Below are 24,515 nucleotides of genomic sequence, written 5' to 3' on the forward strand. Positions count from 1 at the left end.
TCCAGATGTCCGCAAAAAGATAACTTCTTAGTGGCAGTTAGCTAATGATTGTATTCTTACACATGTTAACCAAGAAATCTTGGTAAATTTCTCATATCATTTACAGATGTTCCTTTCATGATGATTTTTTAGGAGATGTGTTCTCCTTGTCTCTTGTTTGTACATTGAGTGAGCAGCTGTGCCATTCTGCCTCTCCCTCGTTTAACATTTAACCAATTTCTTTTGGATTGGATGATTGTTTGATTGTACATCCACTTTTTATGCATTTTCCCATTTGGAGTATTAGCCGTGTTGAACGGGAGTGAGTTGGACCATCGTAAATCATATTTAGGAGTTACGAAAACCCGTTTTTGTGTTACATTTATTTTTTATTGAGAAATTGTACAGTGGGCTGGTGGCTGTGAGCTTATTTGGTTGAATGGTACTTCTCCTTGGTCAATCATTGTAGCGATAGTGTTAAAAAAACAATGCTCATTTGTTTATTGGTTGGTTTCCAGGCTCAATTTCACTACATAGGACACAGGAGGTCAGTTACTAGTTTTTGTTCATACTAAAGATGGAAAAGACCAACAATGATTTTCCTATAACTGGTGATGAAAAGACTGGTTTCTGGCATTGGAATCAGACGGCAGGAGATTTCAGATTGCATGTTGAAATTATATATTTACTGTTTATTGCTGATCTGCCCTTTCTGATGATTTTTTTCTCTCTAACTCATTATTCTGAAAATAGCCTCAATTGGCGCTTCTGAATAAATAGCAAATTGTGTTTCTTGTAAATCATATATATACTATATAGTGTATGGAAAAGCAATTGTCCTTTGGGGTCACTATGCCTTCAGTGATTTCCTACACGCTACTACCTAAGCAGCACGGATACGCGTATCGGTATCGGAAGGATACGGATACGTGGATACGGCAATTTTCTAAAAAACCCGATACGCGGATACGTTTTACTATTTTTTAAAATAATATTTTTAAAATAAATAAATAATGACACATATTAGAATTCTGAAAGTAGCCAGTACAAGTAGCAGTTCTACATCACCTTGAACTCTGAAATAGAAAGGGGAGGAAGAGGACAAAAGAATACAGCTGTCGACCTGGCTGCCCCACTCTGCTGTCGATCTTATCCTCTTCCCAGCCTCCCAACAACAGTCCACGTCTCCCATGTCCTCTCTCCAATCCAGACACTTCTCCAGTAACATCTCCATCGCTTCCACCACACTGCTGCCTCTTTCGTATATCTCTCCCAACATCAGGGCGCGAGAGCAGGGGATGCGGGCCTCCTACTGCTCCCACCACGCCGCTGCCTCCGCACCAGCAGGCCTCGTCGCCGGCGAGCAGAGGCTCGTCGCAGGTGGTCCGCGGCCGGCGAGCGCGGATGCGATGTCACGGGATCCGGATCGGGAAGAGCTGAAGAAGAGGAGCACGCGCGCAGAAACTCCACAGGCGGCTCCACGGCTGAGCAAGGACGGTGCTCGTCGCCGGCGAGCAGGGACGGCGCTGGCGGCCGGCGGGCGTCGTGGCCTCACGGCTTCAGTGCTTCACCCGTCGCGGAAGAGGCGGCGCGAGTCGGGCGACTGCGCGTCCGTCCCAGGCGACACATATGGCCCTCTTAATGGGCTGGGCCGTATCCAGCTTGCCTGATACGCGTGTCTAGTGCTGGATACGTATCAGGCAAACGTATCGCATTATTTAAAAAAAAACAAAATTCCGATACTTCTCCAGTACGTACTGGCCGCGTATCGGCAGCGTATCCGTATCGGATACGTATCGGATACGGGATATGCGTGTACCCTGAAGTATCCGTGTAACTTAGGCTACTACTGTTATATCATACGACATAATTCTTGTAATTTTGTTTCTTGTAAATCGTATAGTCAGCAATTGAGGATTAATAACTATTTCCAATGTTTCCAGGATAGCACATTTAGTGTTGAGGAGTGGGAAGCTATCTTGGAACTACTGTCAGTTGTAATCGAGCTGATTTGGAGAAGCGAGATTGTTTCAATTTTTAACTATGTCAGATTCAATTCGAAAGATCTCTTTTCCTGTAACATGTTCCTGATTGTGAATGAAACATTTCTAACAACTACAGAAGTGATTTGGTACCCATTTTGTGATTGTAATTGAGCTATTCTCCTGTACAAAGTGGAGCTAATTGACAATGTTTATTCTCGCAACTATCTCATAGTAAATGAATTCGACATTATAGTAACTAGTTATATTGAAATTAAGGTAACCATGTTCTATGGTAAATTGATCTTGACATTATAGTAACTAGTTAATTGAAATTGCTTGACGCTAAATTATATGGTGACCAAGTATTCTCGTAACCTGACCAAGTATTCTCCCATCCTAATTACCGTTTTGGAACATTTAAAATATCGTAACTATTTTTGTTGTAAGCGTTTTGTGGTAAACTTACCACGTAGCCTTGGGAGTTGGGAGCATGACACCACGTTCTACTTTTTAGGTTCTCGTAAATGCTATCAAGCACTCTTGTAGGTTCTCAGGTTCACGTAAATGCTACTTTCTGGTTCTCTGTAATACCGCTAGCAGTTTCAAAAAGATATGACCGCTAATTGCTACGCAGCTACGCTAATGCCGCTCAGCATCTTTAGTAAATGCGCTCACGAGATCAGGCAATGATGACTCACGTAAATCTGGGCAGAGGATCTGTTGCGTGGTTGAATGACCGGACCGGCCGCGAGTGACTCGACTGTCTGGCTTGGCTACAAAATAAGGTATTCTACAGCTAGCCACAGAGTATACTTTATATATATATATATATATATAAACAAACTCCGTGCATGCCAAATAGAGTTTTTTAAAGACAGAGACTGCGTCGGCTTCCTGAACAGGAGCCGTGTCCACGTTAGTCTAAATATGAACAGCCGTTTGATTTGCCTAATCAAGGGTCCATGCTAATAGCACTGTTGGTGCGCAGAAGCAGTTCTGTCTGTTCCGACCTTGCTCTTGTTAAGGCCTTGTTTAGTTTCGAAAATTTTTGGGAAATGGACACTGTAGCACTTTCGTTTGTATTTGACAAATATTGTCCAATCATGGATTAAGTAGACTCAAAAGATTCGTCTCGTCCATTTCGACCAAACTGTGCAATTAGTTTTTATTTTCGTCTATATTTAATACTCTATGCATGCGTCTAAAGATTTGATGTGACGGGAAATGTGAAAAATTTTGCAAAATTTTCTGGGAAGTAAACAAGGCCTAAATGTTTTCGCTTCCTGCCGTTGTTCACCGCTTCAGGGTGAATCGCTTCTCGGATTTCCGGTCGGCACAATCTTTATTCTGCCGCACAGCTCTTGCCCATTGATCCCGTCGCTTTTGTTTGTCTTTTGTTCCTATCGATTTCCCGTGTCCTGTGCCTCGCTTCTTTCTCGCCTCTGCTCTACGTGTTTCTTCTTCGGCCGGCTAATATATCATTTTCGTTTATATTTATTAAATATTGTTTAATTATAAACTAATTAGGTTTAAAAAAATTTTGAAACTAAACTATATAATTAGTTTTCTATTTTTATCTATATTTAAGGTTCTATACATATAGAGTAAAATTTGATGTGATGAAAAATATTGAAAATTTTTTATAACTTTTTGGAACTAAACAAGTCGCAACAAAGAGGATGAGACTGAACCAGGCTGAACATGCAAACACAGAATAGCTGGCAGGACGACGACAATAAAGACATCAGCTAAAAACAAACACAACATCACATGCACAGATTTATGACCCCTATCCAATTCTTACTCATCTCTAGATACTTCACTTTCACCTTCTCCCTAATTTCTTCGGCCCAAAACATTGTCAACACTTCTATATTCCTGGGTCGGCCTCATAAACCGACTAATATACAACAGCCCACCAAAACGTCAACTCCACGCTTAAAACCAATCAGATTACTCATAGGCGTGCGCGGAAACTCGCACCCGCCATATACGAGTTGACGCTCAAATTTATTACGTCTTAACCAATATAATTCCATGTCTAATTATTTCCTTAAAAGAAAACAAAGAACTGGAATTTAATTCTTATTTTAGTCTATGATTGGACAATAATTTTCAAATAAGATAAAAATACTACAGTACCTGTTAAACTTTACCAACCCCAACTAAACACTCCCTTAAAGAAAGTATTCTCAGTATGTGGGGCCTACACATCATAGACTCTACCACTATTTGTGTAGTAATGTCGCCAACATTTTCAAAAATAGCAAATATGACTAAACTCTAGTTCAATGTTATTTTATTATATTTTGATGATATTTAGTAAAATATTCATTAAACAAACTTAATTAGTCTATAATTGTATATTAATTGTTATAGTTATAAATGTGCTATAGTACCCAAAATATTTTCTTTTCACGAACTAAATAAGGTAGAGAACTTAACTTTACCGCCCGTCGCATCGAATATTTGGACACATGCATAGAGTATTAAATATAGACTATTTACGAAACTAAAAACACAGCTAGAGAGTAATTTGCATGACGAATCTTTTAAACCTAATTAGTCTACGATTGGAGAATAATTTTCAAATAAGACAAAAATGCTACAGTACGTGTTAAACTTTACCAACCTCAACTAAACACTCCCTTAAAGAAAGTATTCTCAGTATGTGGGGCCTACACATCATAGACTCTACCACTATTTGTGTAGTAATGTTGCCAACATTTTCAAAAATAGCAAATATGACTGAACTCTAGTTTAATGCTATTTTATTATATTTTGATGATATTTAGTAAAAAAGTCTTTATTAAACAAGCTTAATTAGTCTATAATTGTATATTAATTGCTATAGTTATAAATGTGCTATTACCCAAAATATTTTTCTTTTCTCTACGACTAAAAAAGACCCGGAGGTCATCGTCAGCCCACGCTAATCCCCGACCCCCACGCCACACACCTCGCAGCCAACTCCCAGCTCGCTTTCCTCCAACAAACCGCTCTGCCGCCATCGACCCCATCCCTAGCCATGGTCAAGATTTGCGAGGACGAGCAGGCCATGAGCCTTCTCCGCCTCCGCTGACGTCACCTCCGTCGACGGCCTCCAGGCTACGACCACATCGCACGACCTCAGGGCCCGCTGGCCGCCGGCGCCGCCGAGCGAGGTGAGAGCGCGGCGGGGTGTGCTGCCTCTGGGCTAGGCGAGGCCATGGCGGGGTGAGGCCAGCTGGTGCGAAGGATCTCGCGAATGACAAGCGAGAGCCGGAGGGCCCCTCGCCGGAGGTTGATGATGAGCCGCCATGATCGGCGACAGTGAAGCAGGAGGCAAAGTGGCGCTGGGGTCAGAGGGGTCCCGCCCATTCACCGTGCCAGAGCTCCATGGTGAGCTCAAGGAGGACGGCGAGACGGTAGCCGGTAGCAGCAGCGCAGGGTCCCCTAATGTCGATGGCTCGTCCTACAGGTTTGTGCTTATTCGTGTCCTTTAGATCTCACCCTATGTACTGGATAATAGATCACCGTGGCTTGGTTAGTTTTGTGGCATTGTGTTTTTAGCTGTACCCTCTGTGGCATTGCGTTTTTAAATCTCCATAATTTTTATGCATATTACAGGAAGATCGAATTGAGAAACTTGGGTACAAAATGGCTGATACTTTATGGTATTCTGATTGAGGAACTAATGGGCATCCAAAGGGTGTAGACATAAGCCATACTTTCATCATTCAGTCCCTTGCAAAAATTGCCATGAAAATAGCCACAATGATGATGGTATATGATATCAGGATCCAAGTACTCTTGTATTACAGTTCCCCCTATGAAAGTAATGTTGCCTATGTCATTAATAGATTTGATGAATCACCAATATAATTTTTATGTTATGTTAATGACTTACAATACTTTGTCTTTGTTGGTCCAGGTTTTACCTACACATGGCACCCCTGTGCCTTATCGGAGGGATCTCTTCATACATGGCTATCTTGATGGCCGGAGGTTGCCATGTCCTGGTACTGAATTTGATGCCAAAACAATCTTTGATGCCATCAAGGATCAAGGAGTGACTTCTTTCATCACTGTCCCTACGATCATGGCTGGCCTACTGTCCTGTGATAGGTATGAGATAGCACTCCATTTTTCTGAAATCCTAGGAGTGTGCAACTGTTGGTACAGATCCTAGCAGTGCATATTTTTTTTTACTATTGCCTGTGCGCGTGTACTGAACATATGCCACAACGTATATTGCAATCATCTACTTCATGTTATGTTGAATTATATTTTAGATAAAATCATGATAGAGCTTTCACTATTTTTTTACAGCTGCATACCTAGAATTTTGTCTCCAATCGAAGTTCTATATTCAAATGAAACTATTGTTTGAAATTAGACAGGACCTGTTTGTGCTTTCAATAGAGTGCATGCAGTTAGTGTTCCTTCAAGGCACACCGTACCCAGCACATCTTGTTGCGTGCTGTGATGTGGTGCGGCACTTACTTATAGCCTCACACAACACTAAGAACTCACAGTGTCAATTGTTTAGTAAGCGTAATAAGGCCTAGGTCTCCAATGGAGTTATGGTTCCTGACGATAAATTGATAAATTTTCAGACTTTGTTGATCTTTTGAGATTACAAATTTCAGTTTGTTCAGATCAATTCTTTTTGGCAACTCCCCTTTCATGCATAATTAATTCTTCCATGATTCCTGATCCCTGATGATGTTAAATCTTGAATGCGTCTGTTGTTAGGATTGGAGTGTGTTGTGTTTGAATAACCTGATGTGATCGGTGATCCATGTTAGAGTTCCGGGCTTCAGGCAAAGACAAATTGCACAAGGTTAACTAAGGTAATGGCTCTTTGACATTTTTCCACTAGGGTGCATGCAGTTGCAGGACCTCTGAATGTGAGTCTTCTTATTGCGGTGGTTCCTTAAACTCCACTTGCATTACCTCTCCATCTTTAGACAAATTACTCTATTTTAGCAGGAGTACAGAACATGGGCGAAGCATGCAGATTAAAGAAAAATAGATGTCCAGACTATTCACAATGATGTTGCAGATTAATACATGTTGGCTGATAATGATGGTTCTGTACTAAACAGCTAGAACCTATATTTTTGTTCTTACAGGTAAACTTCTATTGTCCCTGAGCTAAGATTGATTTATGTGTACTCTATAGCTAACTCTTGGCAGTTGGCACCAATTTTTAATGGCAGTAATGGTGAGCCTTCCAAACTCTAGAACCGAGAAACTGGGCACCAAATGTGGACCTCAAGTTAGTTGCCAATAAGACCGAGATTCAGGTAGTAAGAAGGAACTGACAACTTACCCCCTTGCCATGTCTCTATGTAACAGCAGCTGACAAATGCTATGGTTGAGCCATAAGAGGCATGTCTCCCTCTTCACTTAGATCTTTTTAATGTTTAGAAGATATACAGAAGTTGTGATATTTTTTGCCTATGCTTATGTAATTAACAAAACAACTACAATTTATTACTCTTTATGATTAATTTTAAATGTATGTAATTCTCTGCTTGATTACCAATGCTGCAATGGACATAATCACCATTTCCATTTGATTTGCATTGCTTAATTCTATGTTTGAGCGTATCAGCTGAGCGCGAGCTTAGCATTGCTTCACTTATCGTGATAATATTTCTTCTCTTGCAATGAACAACTATGATCATAGCCAGATGCTTTTCCTTATGTCTATCAGAGCAAGCACATTATTTAGCCAGGAGAATTGATGGACCTTTATAAACTTTTTTTTGTCATTCTATTATGAATGTTTGAAAATATGAACGACTATTGAATTAAAATTTATCATTGAGTACAAAAGAGGACGGAAATGTAGTATATATAAAAACTAGGCCATGAAAATCCAAAACACGTTTAAATTTAAAATTATTGTTATATCATTATGTGAGCATGCAATGTCGCGCTCTATGTGACTAAGTTAGTTTTATAAACTTTATTTTTTGAATTAAATGTTATTTTAATGTTGGTATTTAATTTTAGAGTATTATTATTTTTTCATGTGATCTGTATGTTTTTAGTACAAAATGTTAGCTATCTCGTAGCAACGCACGGGCACGCTTCCTAGTCACGAACTAAATAAGGTGGAGAACTTAAAGAAAGTAGACAACTATAAAAATATTGTAAATCTTTTGTGTATTTGAGAAAAAGCAAAGGCAAAATCATTGTCGCTATTAACAGGCACCTCAATCATCATAATCTTCGATAGCAAGTTTTAGCTAGTTTTCTGCCATCCAAAAACCACAAGTCTTCTTTCTTTGAGATGAGATAATGCGCTAATAACGTATGGCTAGTTTTCGGACAACTGGATGTGCGTGTGGCTGCAGTGTGGGACCGAGTAAATCCCAATCTCTTGCGCTCGCACACAACGGCTTCCCGCCGCCGGATCAATCAGATGCAGATGCTAAAGCTAATGCTACTCTCCCCCCGGCCCCCACCCGCCGCCGCCCACCTCCGCGCAGCTGCGCCCACCAGGACGCCACTGCTCCTCACGCGCAGGCCGGCCGGTCCTCCTCCAGCTTCCGCCTCCGCCTCAGCTGAGTTCCCGGGTATCATTTCTCTCTTGCTTTGAGGAAGAATTTATTTGTCTTTGGAATGAATTCATAGGTAGGCCGGCGCCCAGGGATGAAGACGGTGTAGTCTTCTTGGATCAATAATCTCTCACACATTTCTATTTTCCTCCGATCCACCATCTGGGCTGCGAATTTTGTCGCTGTCGGCCGCGAAAAGATTGCACTTTACCCAATCCGAACCCCCAGCTTGAGTGCTTGACAGTACTGAGCAAATGCAGGATCCGTTCCAGACAGCGCTCAGATGCCGCCCCGACGGCGGCGGCGCCGGAGCGTGGCCGGCATCGACCAGGACGAGCTCCTCGACCCCGACGCGCTTGCCGACCCCGACAGCAGCTTCTACGAGATCAACGGCGTGAGGCTGCACCACAAGGTTTGCAGCCACGAGGATGAGGATGAGGTTGAGGACTCGTCCAGCGACCAACCCTCGAGTAGCACCACTGCCTCAGACGCTGTCCGGAACAGCCAGATTGGCCTGCCCATACTGCTGCTGCACGGCTTCGGCGCGTCAGTCTTCTCCTGGAGCCGTGTGATGCGGCCTCTCGCCCGCATTGTCCGTGCCAAGGTTCTGGCGTTCGACCGGCCGGCGTTTGGACTGACATCCCGGGCCAGCTGGTCTGCTGATGACACCAAGCCTCTCAACCCGTACTCCATGGCGTTCTCGGTCATGGCTACGTTGGCGTTCATCGACTACCTTGGCGCTGAGAAGGCCATACTTGTTGGGTACTAGTACTGATAATCCCAAATCTGAATTGCTTGCTTCATTCTGTAGCTAGCTCTGTCTATCTGCATTGCTTTCGTGTGATGATTATATGGACGTGTATGATGATCATTGCCCCAGGCACTCAGCTGGCTGCCTTGTAGCAGTGGATGCGTACTTTGACGCACCGGAACGGGTGGCTGCTCTTGTGTTAGTTGCACCGGCTATATTTGCACCCAGGAAGGTGGTGAAAGAGGACCAGTCAGGGGAACAAGGAGGGCAGCAAACACAGAACGTTCCCAATGATGAAAATTCGCCTCCAAATTTGTTTGCTAGGATTTGGGGACGATTTCTTCAGCTATGGAAGCACATTGCAGGGCTTGTTTTCAAGATGATCACAGCAATACAAGATGTGGTTCGGTCTTTCTGTCTTAAAGGTCTCGTCGCTTTTCTTCGGTCATCATTGGGTGCAGCACTGGTAAGTGTTTTTTTTGTGTGTGTTTTCTAGAGCTAATTCCTAACCTACTTGCAAATTTAACAAGCATTTTGGTTTTTTATTAGGTTTACTGGCTAAGACTTATAGAATCCCAAATTTAATTTGTTTTAGACTTCAGCAACTATAGCATCGCAGAGCTGCTATTGGTGTACTCTGAAGCCAACATCTGATCAGATGCTCCAGTTGCACTATTTACTTTGGTTTAATAAGCTGAGATCTGTTTGAGTGCTAACTAGTCTAATTACTTTCATGATGGTACATGATTCAGTGCTGCTAGGAAGTAATACAGTTCGAACTCTTAAAATGTGCACAAAAGAAGATGTTTGCTCGACACAAGAATTTCTATTCGATATATGTTCATGGGTGCATTCAAAATTTTTACGTTTTCATGCGTACTTCGGTGACCTAGGTAAGGTGGGTGATGGATAAATTTGGTGTATTGGGTGTCCGGAACGCATGGTATGACCCAAGCAAAGTAACTGATCATGTCATACAAGGTTACACAAAGGTGAGATTTCCACGCCTTAGAACCTCCACTATCAAATTGTTAATTGTGGACTGCGGTGCACTATATGTGAAAACTCTTCTGGCCTTTGCAGCCTCTAAAATCCAAGGGTTGGGAGACAGCTCTTCTGGAGCACACCATATCCATGATCATAGATTCTGCATCTGCATCAAGAGCACCAGTTTCAAAGAGGCTTTCTGAGATCTCATGCCCAGGTTATTCTTTCTTTCTTTTGAGAACCCACAATTAAGAGAAACTAGTTCTATCGCTCCACAAAATTTTGTGGTAATGTATTTCTGTCAAGAAACTTTTTTAAAAAAATTCTAGATAAGGATTTAAAGCAATGTAATATGTGACTCATAAAAAAATTAATCCTGAATTCTGATAATTTGCCATACCATTGCAGTGCTAGTGGTGACAGGTGACACTGACCGCATCGTTCCTGCTTGGAATGCTGAGCGTGTAGCACGCGCTATACCTGGAGCAACGTTTGAGGTGATCAAGAGTTGCGGTCACTTGCCCCAGGAGGAAAGACCTGAGGAATTCCTCTCTGTCGTTGAAAAATTTCTACGGACAATGTTTGCAAATCCAAATGAACAAGTATTTCAAGCAGCTGTATGACGAGTTTTGTATGATATCTACATGCAAACACGGAGTCACAGACTGGAGATAAGAAGAAAAATTGTAGTAACACAAGAGAACAGTTATAGATTGGCAGCTCTTAATTGTGGACAATTTAGGGTTCTAATTGGAACTCTATTGCATTGTTCATTTGTAGATGACATTTGATAGAACTGGTACCATATAGAGAATAACTGAACTGTATCAACCTCCCTTCAATCATTCTTGTGAATGTAGTTGGAAATGTACATTATATCTCTCTTGATTAAGCGATTTTATTGGTTTGTTCCTCTACTATTTTTTGTTGTAGCAGCAAACTAATTGACCACAGGATATTGCAGTCTACAAATGAGGGCTTATTTCAATTGCGGTCCTAAATCGTGATCCAAATCCTCATAAAAAAGGATCAACCCGTCAAAAATAAGAGTAAAAACACACACCTTCCCCCTACCCAAACCCCCAATCACATCTTTACATGAACTCCAGAACATATAAAAGTTCAGAGTTTGCTCCTTATGACGTATACTCTTTGTTCAAGCACATTTGCAAATTGTGGTAACATGTACTAAAAAATTGTGAAAAGAGGCACAATATCTATAGAACCATTCATTTCATATATACATATCTCTCTCTAAATCACAGTAAGTTTCGCAGTTTGTGGTAGCTGAAAAACACTGGGTAATGCTATTTTGCACACATATTAACATGGCATAAAACGGCCTCTCCAAATTCTTGTGGTTATTTGTCCCAATAGGTGTGCACATTGAGATAACTTCTGCATCTCATAACTCCCTTTTCTGGCAGTAATGCTTACAAATATCAGCAATGAAGACCAACAGATAAGTTATCATGTCAACCAAGGGCATTATGCCAATTGACAATTTTTTAATGAACTATTTGTGTGATTTTCTAGTATACAACATTGTTGTTGAACCCATCATATCATCACCAAATCCACAAGCTTCAAAAAAGGGCCTGCAAAAGGAACCATAATATATGAATAAATAAATGCCGTCATACATTGGTGAAGATTAAGCAATCCACATATTTATTTAGTGACAATGCCATACCTCTCCTTTTCTGTACATAATGCAGAGATGTCATATATACCTCTGCTATGAAGTACCCTGCAGATATTTTGCAGCAATGAATTGTTTGATCAAGCATAACTTTTTACCAGAAAACAATTTATCACAGATTACAAGTATTTTTTACTAATCACTGAAGCATTTAAAACTGCATATATTCATCTTTTCTCTACGATTACAGATTACTAGATTCAAAATAAAAGATCATTTGAGTTGAACACGTAATATGGTTAGAAAAATCACTCAGTTTCTGTAGGCAGCAACCAATGGTGCTTCATAGCTAGGACCTCTCAAACTAATGCGATCAATAGCATCTGTAATAGGAACATAATGTGTGACATTTCTTTTTGGGTAAAATCAGCAAGTTACCTTGTAATTTTGTTCACTATCTTTCGGCCAATTCCTCTCCTCTGTAGTGATGGATGTACCTGCAAGTCACTGAAAATAGTTATATGAACACGGGACATGGCTATGAGTTTTTTTTTACTGTTTTGGAATAGAAGTATAAGGTATCAAAGGAAGACTGATGAAACCCTTAATGCCCAAAATTCCATTACAATTAAGTCAAAATAGACTTGGCAAGTTGCACTTAATGCTACATAGAAACTTTCAATATAAATGCACAAGAAGTTCACTTATAGCTAGTTAATTTGTACAAGATAACACAATATTGATGCATAAGCACAAAAATAAGTAGATCAGTGCAGAAAGTTTATTCTTCCATACTTCGCTTTCCAATCAATACACATTACATTGCAAGTTTGCGACCAAAGCACTGTTTATTTCTACAAGGCTATGTATTCTTAGCCTATTTGTTTGTCTTGCAAATTGTTGCATCTTGTAGGAAGCAGATTGTTGGATCGTAATAATCTGGCCTGTTGATCGATAGAACCTTATAGTTGCTTTGTTTCAACTGCAAGATTGTACAAACTTAAAGGCTGCAATCCACAATCTGCAACTTAAACAATCTCGGCCTTGTATGGTTAATGTTCCATAGTATTCAATCAACTAAACACTTTCTCTAGCATAGTAGCATCCACCATTCAAAAGATACTCATACTAGTATGATTACATCCAGAGTGTCTTCATCACGAATTCAAAAGAAAAAGATCTTCTTTTTTTTTGCAAGAAATGCCAGATGGAAAACGTGTTATGGCTTAATGCCTATGAGGTTATCAAGAACATAATAGAAGAGTAGGGGTTTCACACAGTTAATAGTTTCTAGTTTCTACCCACAATCAGGGTTCTCTACACGGTTTCACTGCAAAAGAGAAGATTACCACGATGTCATGGACGGATGCGGTGAGCCCGAGGTCGGAGACGGCGCGCCCAAACCCGACAAGCCGCCGCTCCCCCTGACGCTCGAGCCCGAGCTCCAAGCCCAAGAATCTCTGTCCCTCCCCCTCCCCTTCCCTGTCGTCTGTCAAGAACCTAGCGCCGCAGAAGACAGATACGACGATGAAGCTGTGCGCAAGTGCAGTCCGTAGCTTGCTGAGGTCGACCGGCTCGACAGCGGAAACTGATAGCGCCGGCGAGAGGCGGAGCGCGCAGTTGTGGGCGCAGGCGAGCATAAGGGCCTGGAGGTGGGCTGGGTCCACGAGGGCCGGATCCATGGAGATGGAGATGGGTGGTGGGGCCCTAGCTCTGCGCTTGGTGGACTTCGGACCGGAGGGGGTTGGAGACGGAGAGAAGAGCGCGAGGGTGGTGAGGCGCGCGACCTTGACGGATGTGGCGGCCATGGTGAAGCTTCAATGGTGAGGGAACGCTTGAGCGGCGGCGGCGGTCATTTTCTGTGATGTGGCGCGCCTAAACTGTTTTTCCATCTTGCCCGGCGGCGATTAGGGAGCGCTGGAGCGAGGCTCAGGAGTAGTGTTGGCAATGGGTAAATCCCCATCGGGTATGAACTCTCCAGACCCATCCCCGTAACAACAATATGACACCACGGGTATCCCCATATACAGTGATGGGTGGGGGAATTTCCCCAGACCCATACCCGGGTGGGTAAGGCCTTGTTTAGTTCCCAAAAATTTTACAAAATTTTTTAGATTCCCCGTCACATCGAATCTTTAGACGTATGTATGGAGTATTAAATATAGATAAAAATAAAAACTAATTGCACAGTTTAGTCGGAATTGACAAGACGAATCTTTTAAGCCTAGTTAGTATATGATTGAACAATATTTGTCAAATACAAACGAAATTACTACAGTGCTCATTTTGCCAAAAATTTTGGAACTAAACAAGGCCTAAATTAGACCCAGCGGGTCACCCATACCCGCCAAACATCAACAATTCACAAGCACCAGTCACGTAGTAGCAATTCACAAGCATCGTCGCATAGCCATTCACAAGCATCGTCACATAGCCACCTTACCATATACCTAGCAAATAGCAACATAATAATTTCTGCTGCAATCACTAGTCACAACATCATAATAGTTCATTGTCCATACAAATCACGTAGTAGAGAGTAGTACTTTGCTAGCACTACATAGGGTTTCAATGTATGGGCTGCCGGTGGACTGGTGGCTGGTGGGCTTCTTTAGTTTTAGGCTGGGTATTTTTCACCCATGGGTAAATGGGTATGGGGACTACTAGAACGTCCCCATACCCGCGTACACAATGGGTGAAGGGTTTGCTCCGTTTATGTACCCATGGGTACTGGTTTCACTCCATATTGATACCATAATAGAGTAAATACCCATCGGGTCGCGGGTCGTGGGCCCCCATTGACATCTTTACTCAGGAGGTCGGGGAGCCGGTGCCCCTGGTGCCATGGATGGATAGAATAGGATAGAATAGGATAGGATATTTTTTTCTTATTCAGTTGCCGAAATGAAAAGTTTTCGGCTACTATCACTTTTGTTTGTTTATGGTAAATATTGTCTAAATATAGACTAACTCGATTTAAAAGATTCATCTCGCGATTACAGACAAACTGTGTAATGTAGTTTTTATTTTTTATTATATTTAGTGCTTCATGCATGTGCCGCAAGATTTGATGTGACAGGAAATCTTGAAAAATTTTTGGTTTTTAGAGTGAACTAAACAAGGGCTAACGTTCATTTGTTTTGGCCTCTGTTTATCATGCACTTACACTATCTTGTACACAATATCTTATTATTATATTTATAATAATATTTTTAGTATAATTTATTGGTTAGGCTGGTATAATTTAGGAATAATATAAATATGTACTAAATTTTTTAGAAAACAAATATAAATTATTTCTATGAATTACAGATATTATAGAAATATATGTTAAATTTTTCATAAATTAAAAAAAAAATCAAAATTTGAACCTGGTGGCGCACGTCGCCTTCCTCCACGTATAGATGGCCATGCAGTCCGAGGCACAACGGCCCGGCCCACGGCACGACATTTTGGCCCGGCCCGGCACGGTAACTCGTGGGCCCGGGCCGGCCCGGCCCGGTGGTGCGGGCCGTGCTTGGGCCGACCTCTGAGCCCGTGGGCTGGCACGGCACGGCCCGAGTTTTAGGGATTGACATTATGTTACATGTTTTTTATGTCATTTCTATGATTTACGACTGAGATTGTGAATATGAGAAGTTGAGAGTTGTAAAAAAATAATTATGGCATTATGTGTCATTGTGTGGTTATTTTGTTTTTTTACAAAATCGAGCTATGGGCCGGACCAGCCCACCGGACACGCAGGCCGGCACGGCACGAAGTCAGTCCGTGGGCCCGTGCTTAGGCCGAAGGCCAGGCACGCGGGCCGCTGAGGCACGGCATGGCAGGCACGTGGGCCAAATCGGCACGGCACGCTACAGCCCGTGCCTGGCTCAGGCCCGGGCCGGCCCGACCCGGCCCGGCCCGGTGGCCATCTATACCTCCACGCTGGCCTCATGCCCTATGGGACCGTCCGGGCGGCCACTGGAGCCTAGAGCCCTGGACGAGACGGAGCCCCGGGGCTCGTGGCTGTGCAAGACGCTCGCCAACGGCCCCAACTGGGCCTCCACGCGGAGCTGCATACAGGTGTTGAATAATTGGGCAATTTTCAGGCCTCGTTTGATTTCCTTGCTAAATTTTAGTTAGTTAAAATTATTTTAGTTACTCTTAGATGACGAATTGAACTAAATTATTTTAGCTTTTTTAATCAATGTGTTTGGAACTTTAGCTACTAAAGTGACTAAAGGTTAGCTAGCTAAAATTTAGCAATAAGAACCAAACAGGACCTTAGATTAAAACTATAATATAAATTATAATGAACAATATTGCGTAGTATAAACCGTGGCGGATCCAGAAATTCTTCAAAACTAGGGCCACTTGTTTAACTATCAGAATACCCCACACAGGTGAAATGATCAGAAACAATTGATAGAACTAAATCATAGAACAATTAGCATCGATCACCAAAAAGCTAAACCACTTTTAGTTTTGTATTTTTTTCTCAAAGACCAAAACAATTCAATTAAACTGCAGCAGCCGAGCACCTATAATCCCGATTTCTTCATCTCTCTACATAAAACAACGTTCCTAGCCTAATATAACACCTGCTACATCCGTCCAAGATGAAGCCTTCACTTCGTTTTTCATCTTGTTGAATTAATACTAGTACACTACAAGTCTACTATAAATTTAATGGTTGGGATTTGAAAATTAGAGTAGAAAAATACCTGAAATGAGGCTAAATCGGTGGAGGGGAGCAGCGGCATGTGACTACGTGATGAGCTTTGAGCATGTATGCGTGGCCCAAGGAAGCCACTTGCCAGGGCAGCACGTCACTGTTGCTCCCGCTAGATGGCTTGCACCTTGCCTGACTGACTCTATGCGCCGGATGGAGCGACTCCACGAGCGAGGAGGCGGCGCGACTCTGATGCGAGCGAGCGGCCGAGAACTAGCCGTATCTCCATGATTACTTGGGCCACGACTAAGGCCATGACCCAAGTGACCCTAGTGTTTGGTCCGCAAATGAGTATAAATATGATTACTAGTATAAGCATAACTCGTACACCAGTTAGATTAAACAACATCAACCAAGACATTAAATCATGAGGTGTCTACCTTTGATTGTAGAGAGAAATGGCATCGTAGGTCTGTTAGATGGTAGATGACCCATCCTAGAAGTTGAGAGCAGTCGCACAAAGAACGCTTCCCAAAAATCTTTTCATCCTCTCCCGGTGTTGGATCACAAAGATGAGTGTTGGTGTTTGGACTTGTGGTCCTGACACTAACTAGTGAATTTATGTCTGCGTACTCTAAACCGGATGGTGATGCAGGAAGAACACAGAGAGTTTATATTGGTTCAGACCGAGAATGTCATACGTCCAGTGCGGGGATGAGATCTTGTATTATCCTGTACCGAAGTACTTGTACTATAGGTTACAAGCGAAGTGTGAGAGAGGGAGTGGATCCGAGGTCTTGGCACCATGATTGGAAGGTGTGCGTGGGAGGCGGTGTACTCCTGCTCTACTGTGCTTTGTCTATGCGAATGGATGACTTGATGCATGTAAGCGTTCGTGTCTATCCCTTTTTTCTTGAAGACCCCGCCTCCTCCTTTTATAGTTATCAAGGGGAGGCAGATGATACATGCGTACGTGTGATGGTGCTGGGTCTTGACCCGAGGTGGGGGATGAAGCATGGCGTCATACGGTGATGGTGTGGTTCTCCATTCCCTGTGTTGTAGCCGTTTGTAGTCATTCTATGGACGTGCCTGCTATTGCAGTCTATGTGTCGAGCCATGCCGACACTATGGACAGGATGTCGGTACCTATAGTAACCATGCCGACCCCTGTCCTGTGTTGACCCCTGAGGCCTCTTCTCCATGATCCATGCTTTGGAGTTCTGCTGAATATGTGGCTATAGGAGCCTAGAATGACGTTGATCATCATCTTTGGACTCGGCCATATGCATAGTGATGGGGGCAGTTGGCACAGTGATGGGAGTGGATAGCATAGTGTCGTCGTGCCATGCTCTGCATGGCATGGGCGCGGGCATGGGGACGTGACCTGCGTCCCATCTGGTTGCGCTATGGCACTTCAGTAGATGACATCATGGGGAGGTCTCGAGCGGTCCAATAAGGAAAGGGCACCCAAGCCCCGGGGTCAGGCGAGGCAGAAATCTTCCTAGCACTCCTGAGGCCTCAAGGTCAAGTCGGGCGAGTCAGAGATGGTTCGATCTCGTCCGAGGCCTAGCGGTTGGGTCTCAGGCACGGAACTGGTTGACTAAGTCTCGGCTTTACCGAGGCCTATCATTCGGATCTCGGGTGAGATGAGAGGTGTCTGTTTATCCTTTTCTGGCTTACCATTATTTTGCTTTGAAGGGAGGATGGGGTTCTTAGCTCCTCGCTTTGGGTACCCCGAGTTATGACACCCGACAATAGCCCCTGCAGAGGCTTCCCTGTTATTTTAAGGATGCTTTTTCTGGTGCCAAGGCTTGCTTTGGCTTATGAATCTCCTCTGGTGGGTGCGTGCGAGTGCACCCACCGGGTGTAGCCCCTGAGACCTTGGAGGGGTGGGTTACCCCTTCAAGGGTTTTTGTCGATTCCATATGTGGGGGTGCCTGCAGATGAGGATCGTGTTCTATACACGAGTTTTTTGGCCTCGGCCTTGGTGCGTGGATAGCCCCCGAGCCCCCTCGCACATAGCTGTGGGTCGGTCATAGACTTCCTCGTCTTTTGAAGCGTCCCACTTGTATACTTTTCCCAAGGAGGAAGGGTGAGTGACGTTATGCTACCCTTGATGGGCGAGCAATAACGCTCCCGGTGAGCTACTGTGGGTCAGTCCGAGTGGAGGCCCGAGCCCCATTCGTTAGGGGTTGGTTGGTGGCCACATAGGCACACTCCAAAATACCTGAGGGTAGTCTCGGTGGATCTTAATACCGTTCAATTGGTTCCGAGGGCTCGATGTCTCCCTTCGATCGGATTCCACTTGTCAAGAAACTCGTCTAGGTCTCAGACATAGCTTTTTGGGATGCCCCGAGCCTTTGGTTGCTCGGGCCTTGGATACATTGGGGCTCGTCCTCTACCATATCATGATTTGGGCAACGAAATTTGCCAAACTCAATGTTGGAGATGCTCTAATTAACTAGATAGCTTTATCATGTCGTCTCTTACATGAATAGGTCTCCGACCATGACACTTGTTTTACAACTTCTAGGCAACTTTTGTCCTACTTTTTTCCAATCTTTCTCTTCTTAACTGCACCACTATTCCCCATGCACGCATACTTTAGGAAAATATTAATTGGGAGTAAGCTGGTCATTTTATCTACTTCTTTAAGTCTTGTGCCCAACGTTTCATAAAAATAATAACTCCTGTGTCCAACTCAAAAAGGGAAAGCATTGTGAACCACAGGTTGTATGACATACTCCTTTGTTCCAAAATAATTGTCGTTTTGGGTTTTCGTATCATAAATTTGACTAGATTTATAAAAAATATGTGCATGCATTTGTATATCTAAATAAATTTATTAAAAAACTAGACTCAAAGATCTTTCCAGTGATACAAATTATGTACCATAAATATTATTATTTTTTAATATATATTTAGTCAAAGTTATTTCTCGAGAAGTGAGAACGATAGTTATTTTGGGACGGAGGGAGTATTTGCAGCAGATCGACCAAAAAGTTGGAACTTCAACTTGTGTGTTGAACTGAACCCTTCCAAGTTCAACAAGGCGTGTATTGTTTTTGAGATACTTAGGTCAGTCTCAATGCATGTTTAGTGTCATACACATTAAATAGGGTGCCACATAATTAAAATTGCTGATTTGGCAGGGTCATTGAATAAAGGAGTTTCATCAGATGAGAGAGGAGTTTCATCTCCATGAAACTCATGTGGCTCGGCTACCTGATTTATAGTCTTGGTAACTATGCCATGAAATTATATATTGAGACTGGCCTTACATCAATCGACACTAATTGTTACGCATCAAGCAAACATGATTTTGACCATTTTACGAGAATCTATAACTGGAGCATTGTAATTAAATACTTTTGTCTTCATAATAGTTTCAGGGAAAAACTATATGAAGCATCAGCTGACCAAATACCAAACATAGCGAGAGGGCAGCAGCAGATTATATCCTACAAGAGAGAAAAGGTGTTTGAGAAGTTGCTGTAGGAGGAGCACTCAAAGACTAGATGCTTTGATGTGGACTTCGGAAGTAATGAAGATCGCATGCTAAGGTGTGTGACTAATTCCCGTGTTATCATGCCTCATCCACAATTGGCCTAATGAATAATACAAATGGTAATACATTTGTTAAAGGGGATGAAAGTGCTCCATCTAAATGCATCGCTTGTCAAGAGTGCTTCTGTTTCTTCTTTTGATCATCTAAAAGTCTAAAATAGAAGATTAGAGCTGAAATAGACTGAAGTACATATTTCATTGATACATTCATCGGAGAGTGCAAGGATTTATAGGAGAAAGCAACTAAGAAAGGGGGAGAACCCCAGGCAACACTACCGCATACAGGGGCTTTGCCGAGAGCCTCAGATTCTCGGCAAAGGCAGTCTTGCTCTCGGCAAACCCTTTGCCGAGAGTAGCTCTCGACAAAGACCTATCGGCACATCTTTTATTGGCAAAGAGGCTTTTGCCGAGAGCTATTTATCAGGCTCTCGGTAAAGGGTTTGCCGAGAGTCACATTCAGCACTCGGCAAACAAAAGTAGTCGTTACGCCGCCGGCGGGCTAACGGCAACTTTGCCGAGAGCTGCCTGGCCAAGCTCTCGGCAAAGAGATAATTTTTTTTTTGAAAATAGTCTTCATCCCGTTGACTTTTAGAGTAGTTAAGTTCACTTCCCTCCTCACATTCGCTGCATACCCATCAAGGAACATTAGCGTCTGAATCCATTGAAGGACTTCCCTCCTTTGTTTGGCGGTCAAGACGTAATCAGCCTTAGGTCGTTTCCAATTCTTTTCGTTTGCAGGAGGCTGCATCTCTTGAGTTGGCCTATCGCATAACGTTGCCAGGTCCACTCTAGCCTTAGAGTTGTCCTTTGACTTTTCAGTTTCCATCAGGGTTGCCCACAGTGCCTCGAAGACATTCTTTTCAGTGTGCATTACATCAATGTAATGTGGCATAAGAAGATCCTTATAATAGGGGAGCCTCGTCAAGCCCGACTTATGAGTCCACATATGATGCTCATTATACCCTTCGAAACGATCAACTCCTTCCTCAGGCACGAGACCCTCTATCTGATCATAAACCTCAGCACCAGTGAACATGATATGACCATGCCAGCAAGCAAGATGTCACAAGATCCAAGTCAAGCTACAACCACTCAAGTTTTACCTACACCGACACCAGCCCAAGTCATCGATGGACCGGTTACACGTAGTCGTGCAAAGAAGCTACAACAAGAGGTCCACGCTACTTTGTCAGATTCATTTTAACATTAATGAGAACTATATACTACCTAAGTGTTCTACCTTGATTGTACTCGGGTATATAGAAGAAGAGAAGGATGAATCGGACCCTGAAGAACGAACCAGTGCAAGTTCTAGAAGATACTACAAAACGAACCAGAGAGTCAAAAACGGACCAGTGGAAGTTAAGAATGGACTAGTGCAAAGAAATCCTCATAACTTCTTACTCACAAAAGCTATGAAGGCCCATGAGAACTTGTTGGAAAGCATGTCGAGTCTACTTTATAATGAATCTAGTGGTGACCAGTTTGGATACACCATATTGCCTGCAGACCAGAATTAGTACAGACTGCTCAGAAAGTCAACAGTCTGTCGTGACAGAATGTTGGTACAACTTGCCGTGCAAAACTGTACCAATCTACAACGTTTCGTGGTGCATGACATACATTGCTGGAAAGCACTTTGAGTCTAGTTTCACACCCAAGAAACGGTTTGTCAGTTGGACTTCCCAATAAAAAGTTATGGTCAGTTTATTGGAAACTGCTCTGGAGACCAACAGTCACAGTCACGTGAAGCCAGTTCGGGAATCCAATCTGAGGTGTCCTTTCACATTGCCTTCCCTCAGAAACTCTATTTCGTTTTCATATCTATCTAGGAGAGTTGTTCCTAGTATAAATATCCCCGACCTCTAAGCTATCAGCAACCTTTGATCGTTTGATAAACTACATGATATTGCAGCCGCGCTGCTGAGTGCCTTACTCAACCTTTGTTCTTTCTTGTTCTTTTTGGACTTGTGAAGGGGTTCCCCTACTTCGTGCTCTACGGCTTCCGTTCGGCTGCGCCGTATTGTGAGGATTAGTTCCGAATTGTGGTTCTACGGTCGTTCGGAGATCGAGTCGAAGTCTTCGCGGTTTCGGTGCCTCTCTCCCCGTCGCTTGGTCGCATCCAACCTTTGTCTGGTATAAAGCTAGTTATCCGCTGTTCGCAGCAAGTTGTGCTTATTCTTTTGATCTACTGTCGTGAAGATCGGGCCACCCTCGTGCCGATTCATATCGGTAGCTTATCAACTGGTATCAAAGCTTTCGTTGTCACGGTAGGTCTCACAATCATCCACATATTTGTTACTATTTTGTTCGTCACTGTAACACCCAAAATTTTGATTTCAATTAATAGGAATTAATTTGATTTATTAAAGTATTTATGTGAGCATTGAAATCTAGTAAATAAATAATTTTTGTGGAAAATAAAATTTATCCTAAGGTTAGGAACATGTGGTGCATACATGCTGGAGCATATTTGATCTTTGATTGTTTTTGGTTGGAGTTTATTCTTTGCTCAAAACTCTTTTGGAAAAAAATTGAAAAGAAAAGAAATGGAAAAAAGAAAGAGGAGAAAATCTCCATGGAAACCAGGCCGCAGCCTAGCGCCCTCATTCCTTCTTCCTCCCTGCGCGCGGCCCAGAACCTCCCCAAGGCCCAGCCGCAGCAGGCGGCCAGCCCAACCGCGCGCACTCCCTCCCCTTCCACCTTTCTGCTAATGACAGCTGGGCCCCCACCTCTTCTCTCTTTGCCACGCGGCCCCACTGCGCAGCGCCCCTTCTCCTTCCTTGCCGTAGCCGGGTAGGACTCAGTTAGGAACAAACCGACCCGAGCTCAATCTCCCAAATCCCGAAACCTTCGAGATTTTCTTGCCTTTTTGAGCCCTATAAAGTTTCTCCCCCACCCCGCAGCCTCCTTTTGCGTCCAAATTGCAAAAACCGAGCCCAAGCCGTCCCCGTTTGGCGATTTGAATCTCGCCGAAACTCTCCATCGCGGCGAGTCCATCTCTGCTCCACTTCGCCTCGGGTAAACCGTCCAGGTGAGCTCGCGGGTTGCTTCTCCATCTCCGCATGGTTTCGGATCGTCGTTTGGTGCTCGGAAACAAGAGAACGCGGGCGCCGGTGAACTCCGCGGCGGCGCCCATGGCCACCACCGCGCCGGAGAACAGGAGTCGGTCGGCCCGCCGCCTGGTGATCCCTTGGTTTGATCAGGGCCGTCGGATGGCGATCGAACGGTCTACAAAAGAAGATACCCTTTCGCCTGTAAACTTCATAAAGAGTCCCTGGAAACTTTCTCTAATTACCCCACGGTCCCTGGCGCCCTGGAGGAGATTACGTTTTCTAAGTTTAAATGTGTATTCCTGTCTAGTTCAACTCAGTATGCGTTTTCAGATAATTACAAATTTGCCACTGGTTTTATTTTGCTCATAAAATACTCATTTTAACTCCGTTTTTGTCCATTCAAATTTTGTTAGATTCATATTTACGAGCTCTACATGTTAGAAGTATTTATTCTCTGTTTTGAAACTTTTTAATTCTGCAGTAGCATTTAAATAATTATTTCTCTATAGGAAATCTTAGAAAATTCATATCTTCTACGTTTTAATTCCGATTTTCGTGAACTTTACGTTGGTGTGATCGTAGCGCTGCGTAGAATGTTTTCATAAACTTTTATACTTGTTTTACCACTGTTTGGTGTAATGTTCTAATTATATCTTGTTTGCTTTGTGTATGATTGTCTCCATTGGATTGCGTGTTGTTGATTGATGTTTGGGAATAGACGGTGAGCCGTACGTTGGTGATCAAGACCAAGCCTTTGAGGACCAGCAGGCTCAGGAGAGCTTTGATCAAGGCAAGTATAACTTGGGATCATCCTTGTTACCTATTCACTTATAACTACACATATATATCATATGCATGCTATCACCTTGTCGACCTTAGCAAAATCATGGATGATTGTTACCTGGATTCCTTCCTACCTACTTGATATGCATTTGGTGTAGATGTGCTAGTGCTTGATATAATCCATGATCTTGTAAGATGATTAATAGCTATGCAATGAACATAAAAGAATGACAAATAACTGTATGAGATCTTGTCTGTACGTGATCACCCGGGATAACAGTGCAACCATGAGGGCTATAATGGCTCTAGCTTTAGCTCAGTATGGAGACCTTTTCTAGCTTGTTAGAGGTTACCCGAAAGGGCGGAGGGGCTGAACTGACACGGGTATAGTGCGAGCCCCTATCCCAATGTGTATAGGCTGCGCGTCATTGTGCCATTCGGAAGAGGGGTATGTATATCTGCTCGCAAAGGAAACCTTGCGGCCTTAACATGTTAGACGAACATTTGAAAGGCTTCATAGTGATCCCTGTAGACCCCCCCTTGGAAGGGGGTTAAGA

General features: G+C 43.1%; 3 protein-coding genes across 8 annotated transcripts in view; 2 read left to right on the forward strand and 1 right to left on the reverse strand.

Annotated features, from left to right (window-relative positions):
• LOC110430088 overlaps window positions 1-2,167 on the forward strand; it is a 3,428-nt gene extending 1,261 nt beyond the window's left edge. Inside the window, exon 3 of one of the 2 annotated variants that reach the window (XM_021447037.1) lies at window positions 1,923-2,167. In XM_021447037.1, the coding sequence (XP_021302712.1) occupies window positions 1,923-1,980 (58 nt within the window). In that variant the 3' untranslated portion in view covers window positions 1,981-2,167. Of the gene's footprint in view, window positions 1-497; window positions 780-1,922 lie in introns of those variants that run through there. The other variant, XM_021447038.1, reaches the window with a different exon arrangement.
• LOC110430194 (2-hydroxy-6-oxononadienedioate/2-hydroxy-6-oxononatrienedioate hydrolase) lies at window positions 4,908-11,176 on the forward strand. Of its 5 annotated transcripts, none has more exons than XM_021447366.1 (10): window positions 4,908-5,424; window positions 5,574-5,781; window positions 5,878-6,071; window positions 6,702-7,081; window positions 7,169-8,536; window positions 8,779-9,280; window positions 9,399-9,735; window positions 10,163-10,261; window positions 10,353-10,473; window positions 10,665-11,176. In XM_021447366.1, the coding sequence occupies exons 5-10, from the start codon at window positions 8,383-8,385 to the stop codon at window positions 10,877-10,879; spliced, it is 1,428 nt and encodes a 475-aa protein (XP_021303041.1). In that variant the 5' UTR covers window positions 4,908-5,424; window positions 5,574-5,781; window positions 5,878-6,071; window positions 6,702-7,081; window positions 7,169-8,382; the 3' UTR covers window positions 10,880-11,176. The 5 variants fall into 5 exon arrangements, with proteins under 5 accessions (XP_021303041.1, XP_021303042.1, XP_021303043.1 ...); XM_021447367.1 differs by lacking the exon at window positions 5,574-5,781 and having other exon boundaries at window positions 6,702-6,856; window positions 6,936-7,081; XM_021447368.1 differs by lacking the exon at window positions 5,574-5,781 and having other exon boundaries at window positions 6,702-6,856; window positions 6,939-7,081.
• On the reverse strand, window positions 11,436-13,839 carry LOC110430196 (acetyltransferase NSI). The gene is made up of 4 exons (XM_021447371.1): window positions 13,248-13,839; window positions 12,337-12,395; window positions 11,950-12,006; window positions 11,436-11,854 (listed from the first exon to the last, which is right to left on the reverse strand). Exons 1-4 carry the CDS (start codon window positions 13,704-13,706, stop codon window positions 11,773-11,775), a joined length of 657 nt encoding a protein of 218 aa, XP_021303046.1. The 5' UTR covers window positions 13,707-13,839; the 3' UTR covers window positions 11,436-11,772.

This window comes from Sorghum bicolor, chromosome 9 (genome assembly GCF_000003195.3).
Source record: "Sorghum bicolor cultivar BTx623 chromosome 9, Sorghum_bicolor_NCBIv3, whole genome shotgun sequence".
In the NCBI taxonomy this organism is placed as follows: Eukaryota; Viridiplantae; Streptophyta; class Magnoliopsida; order Poales; family Poaceae; genus Sorghum; species Sorghum bicolor.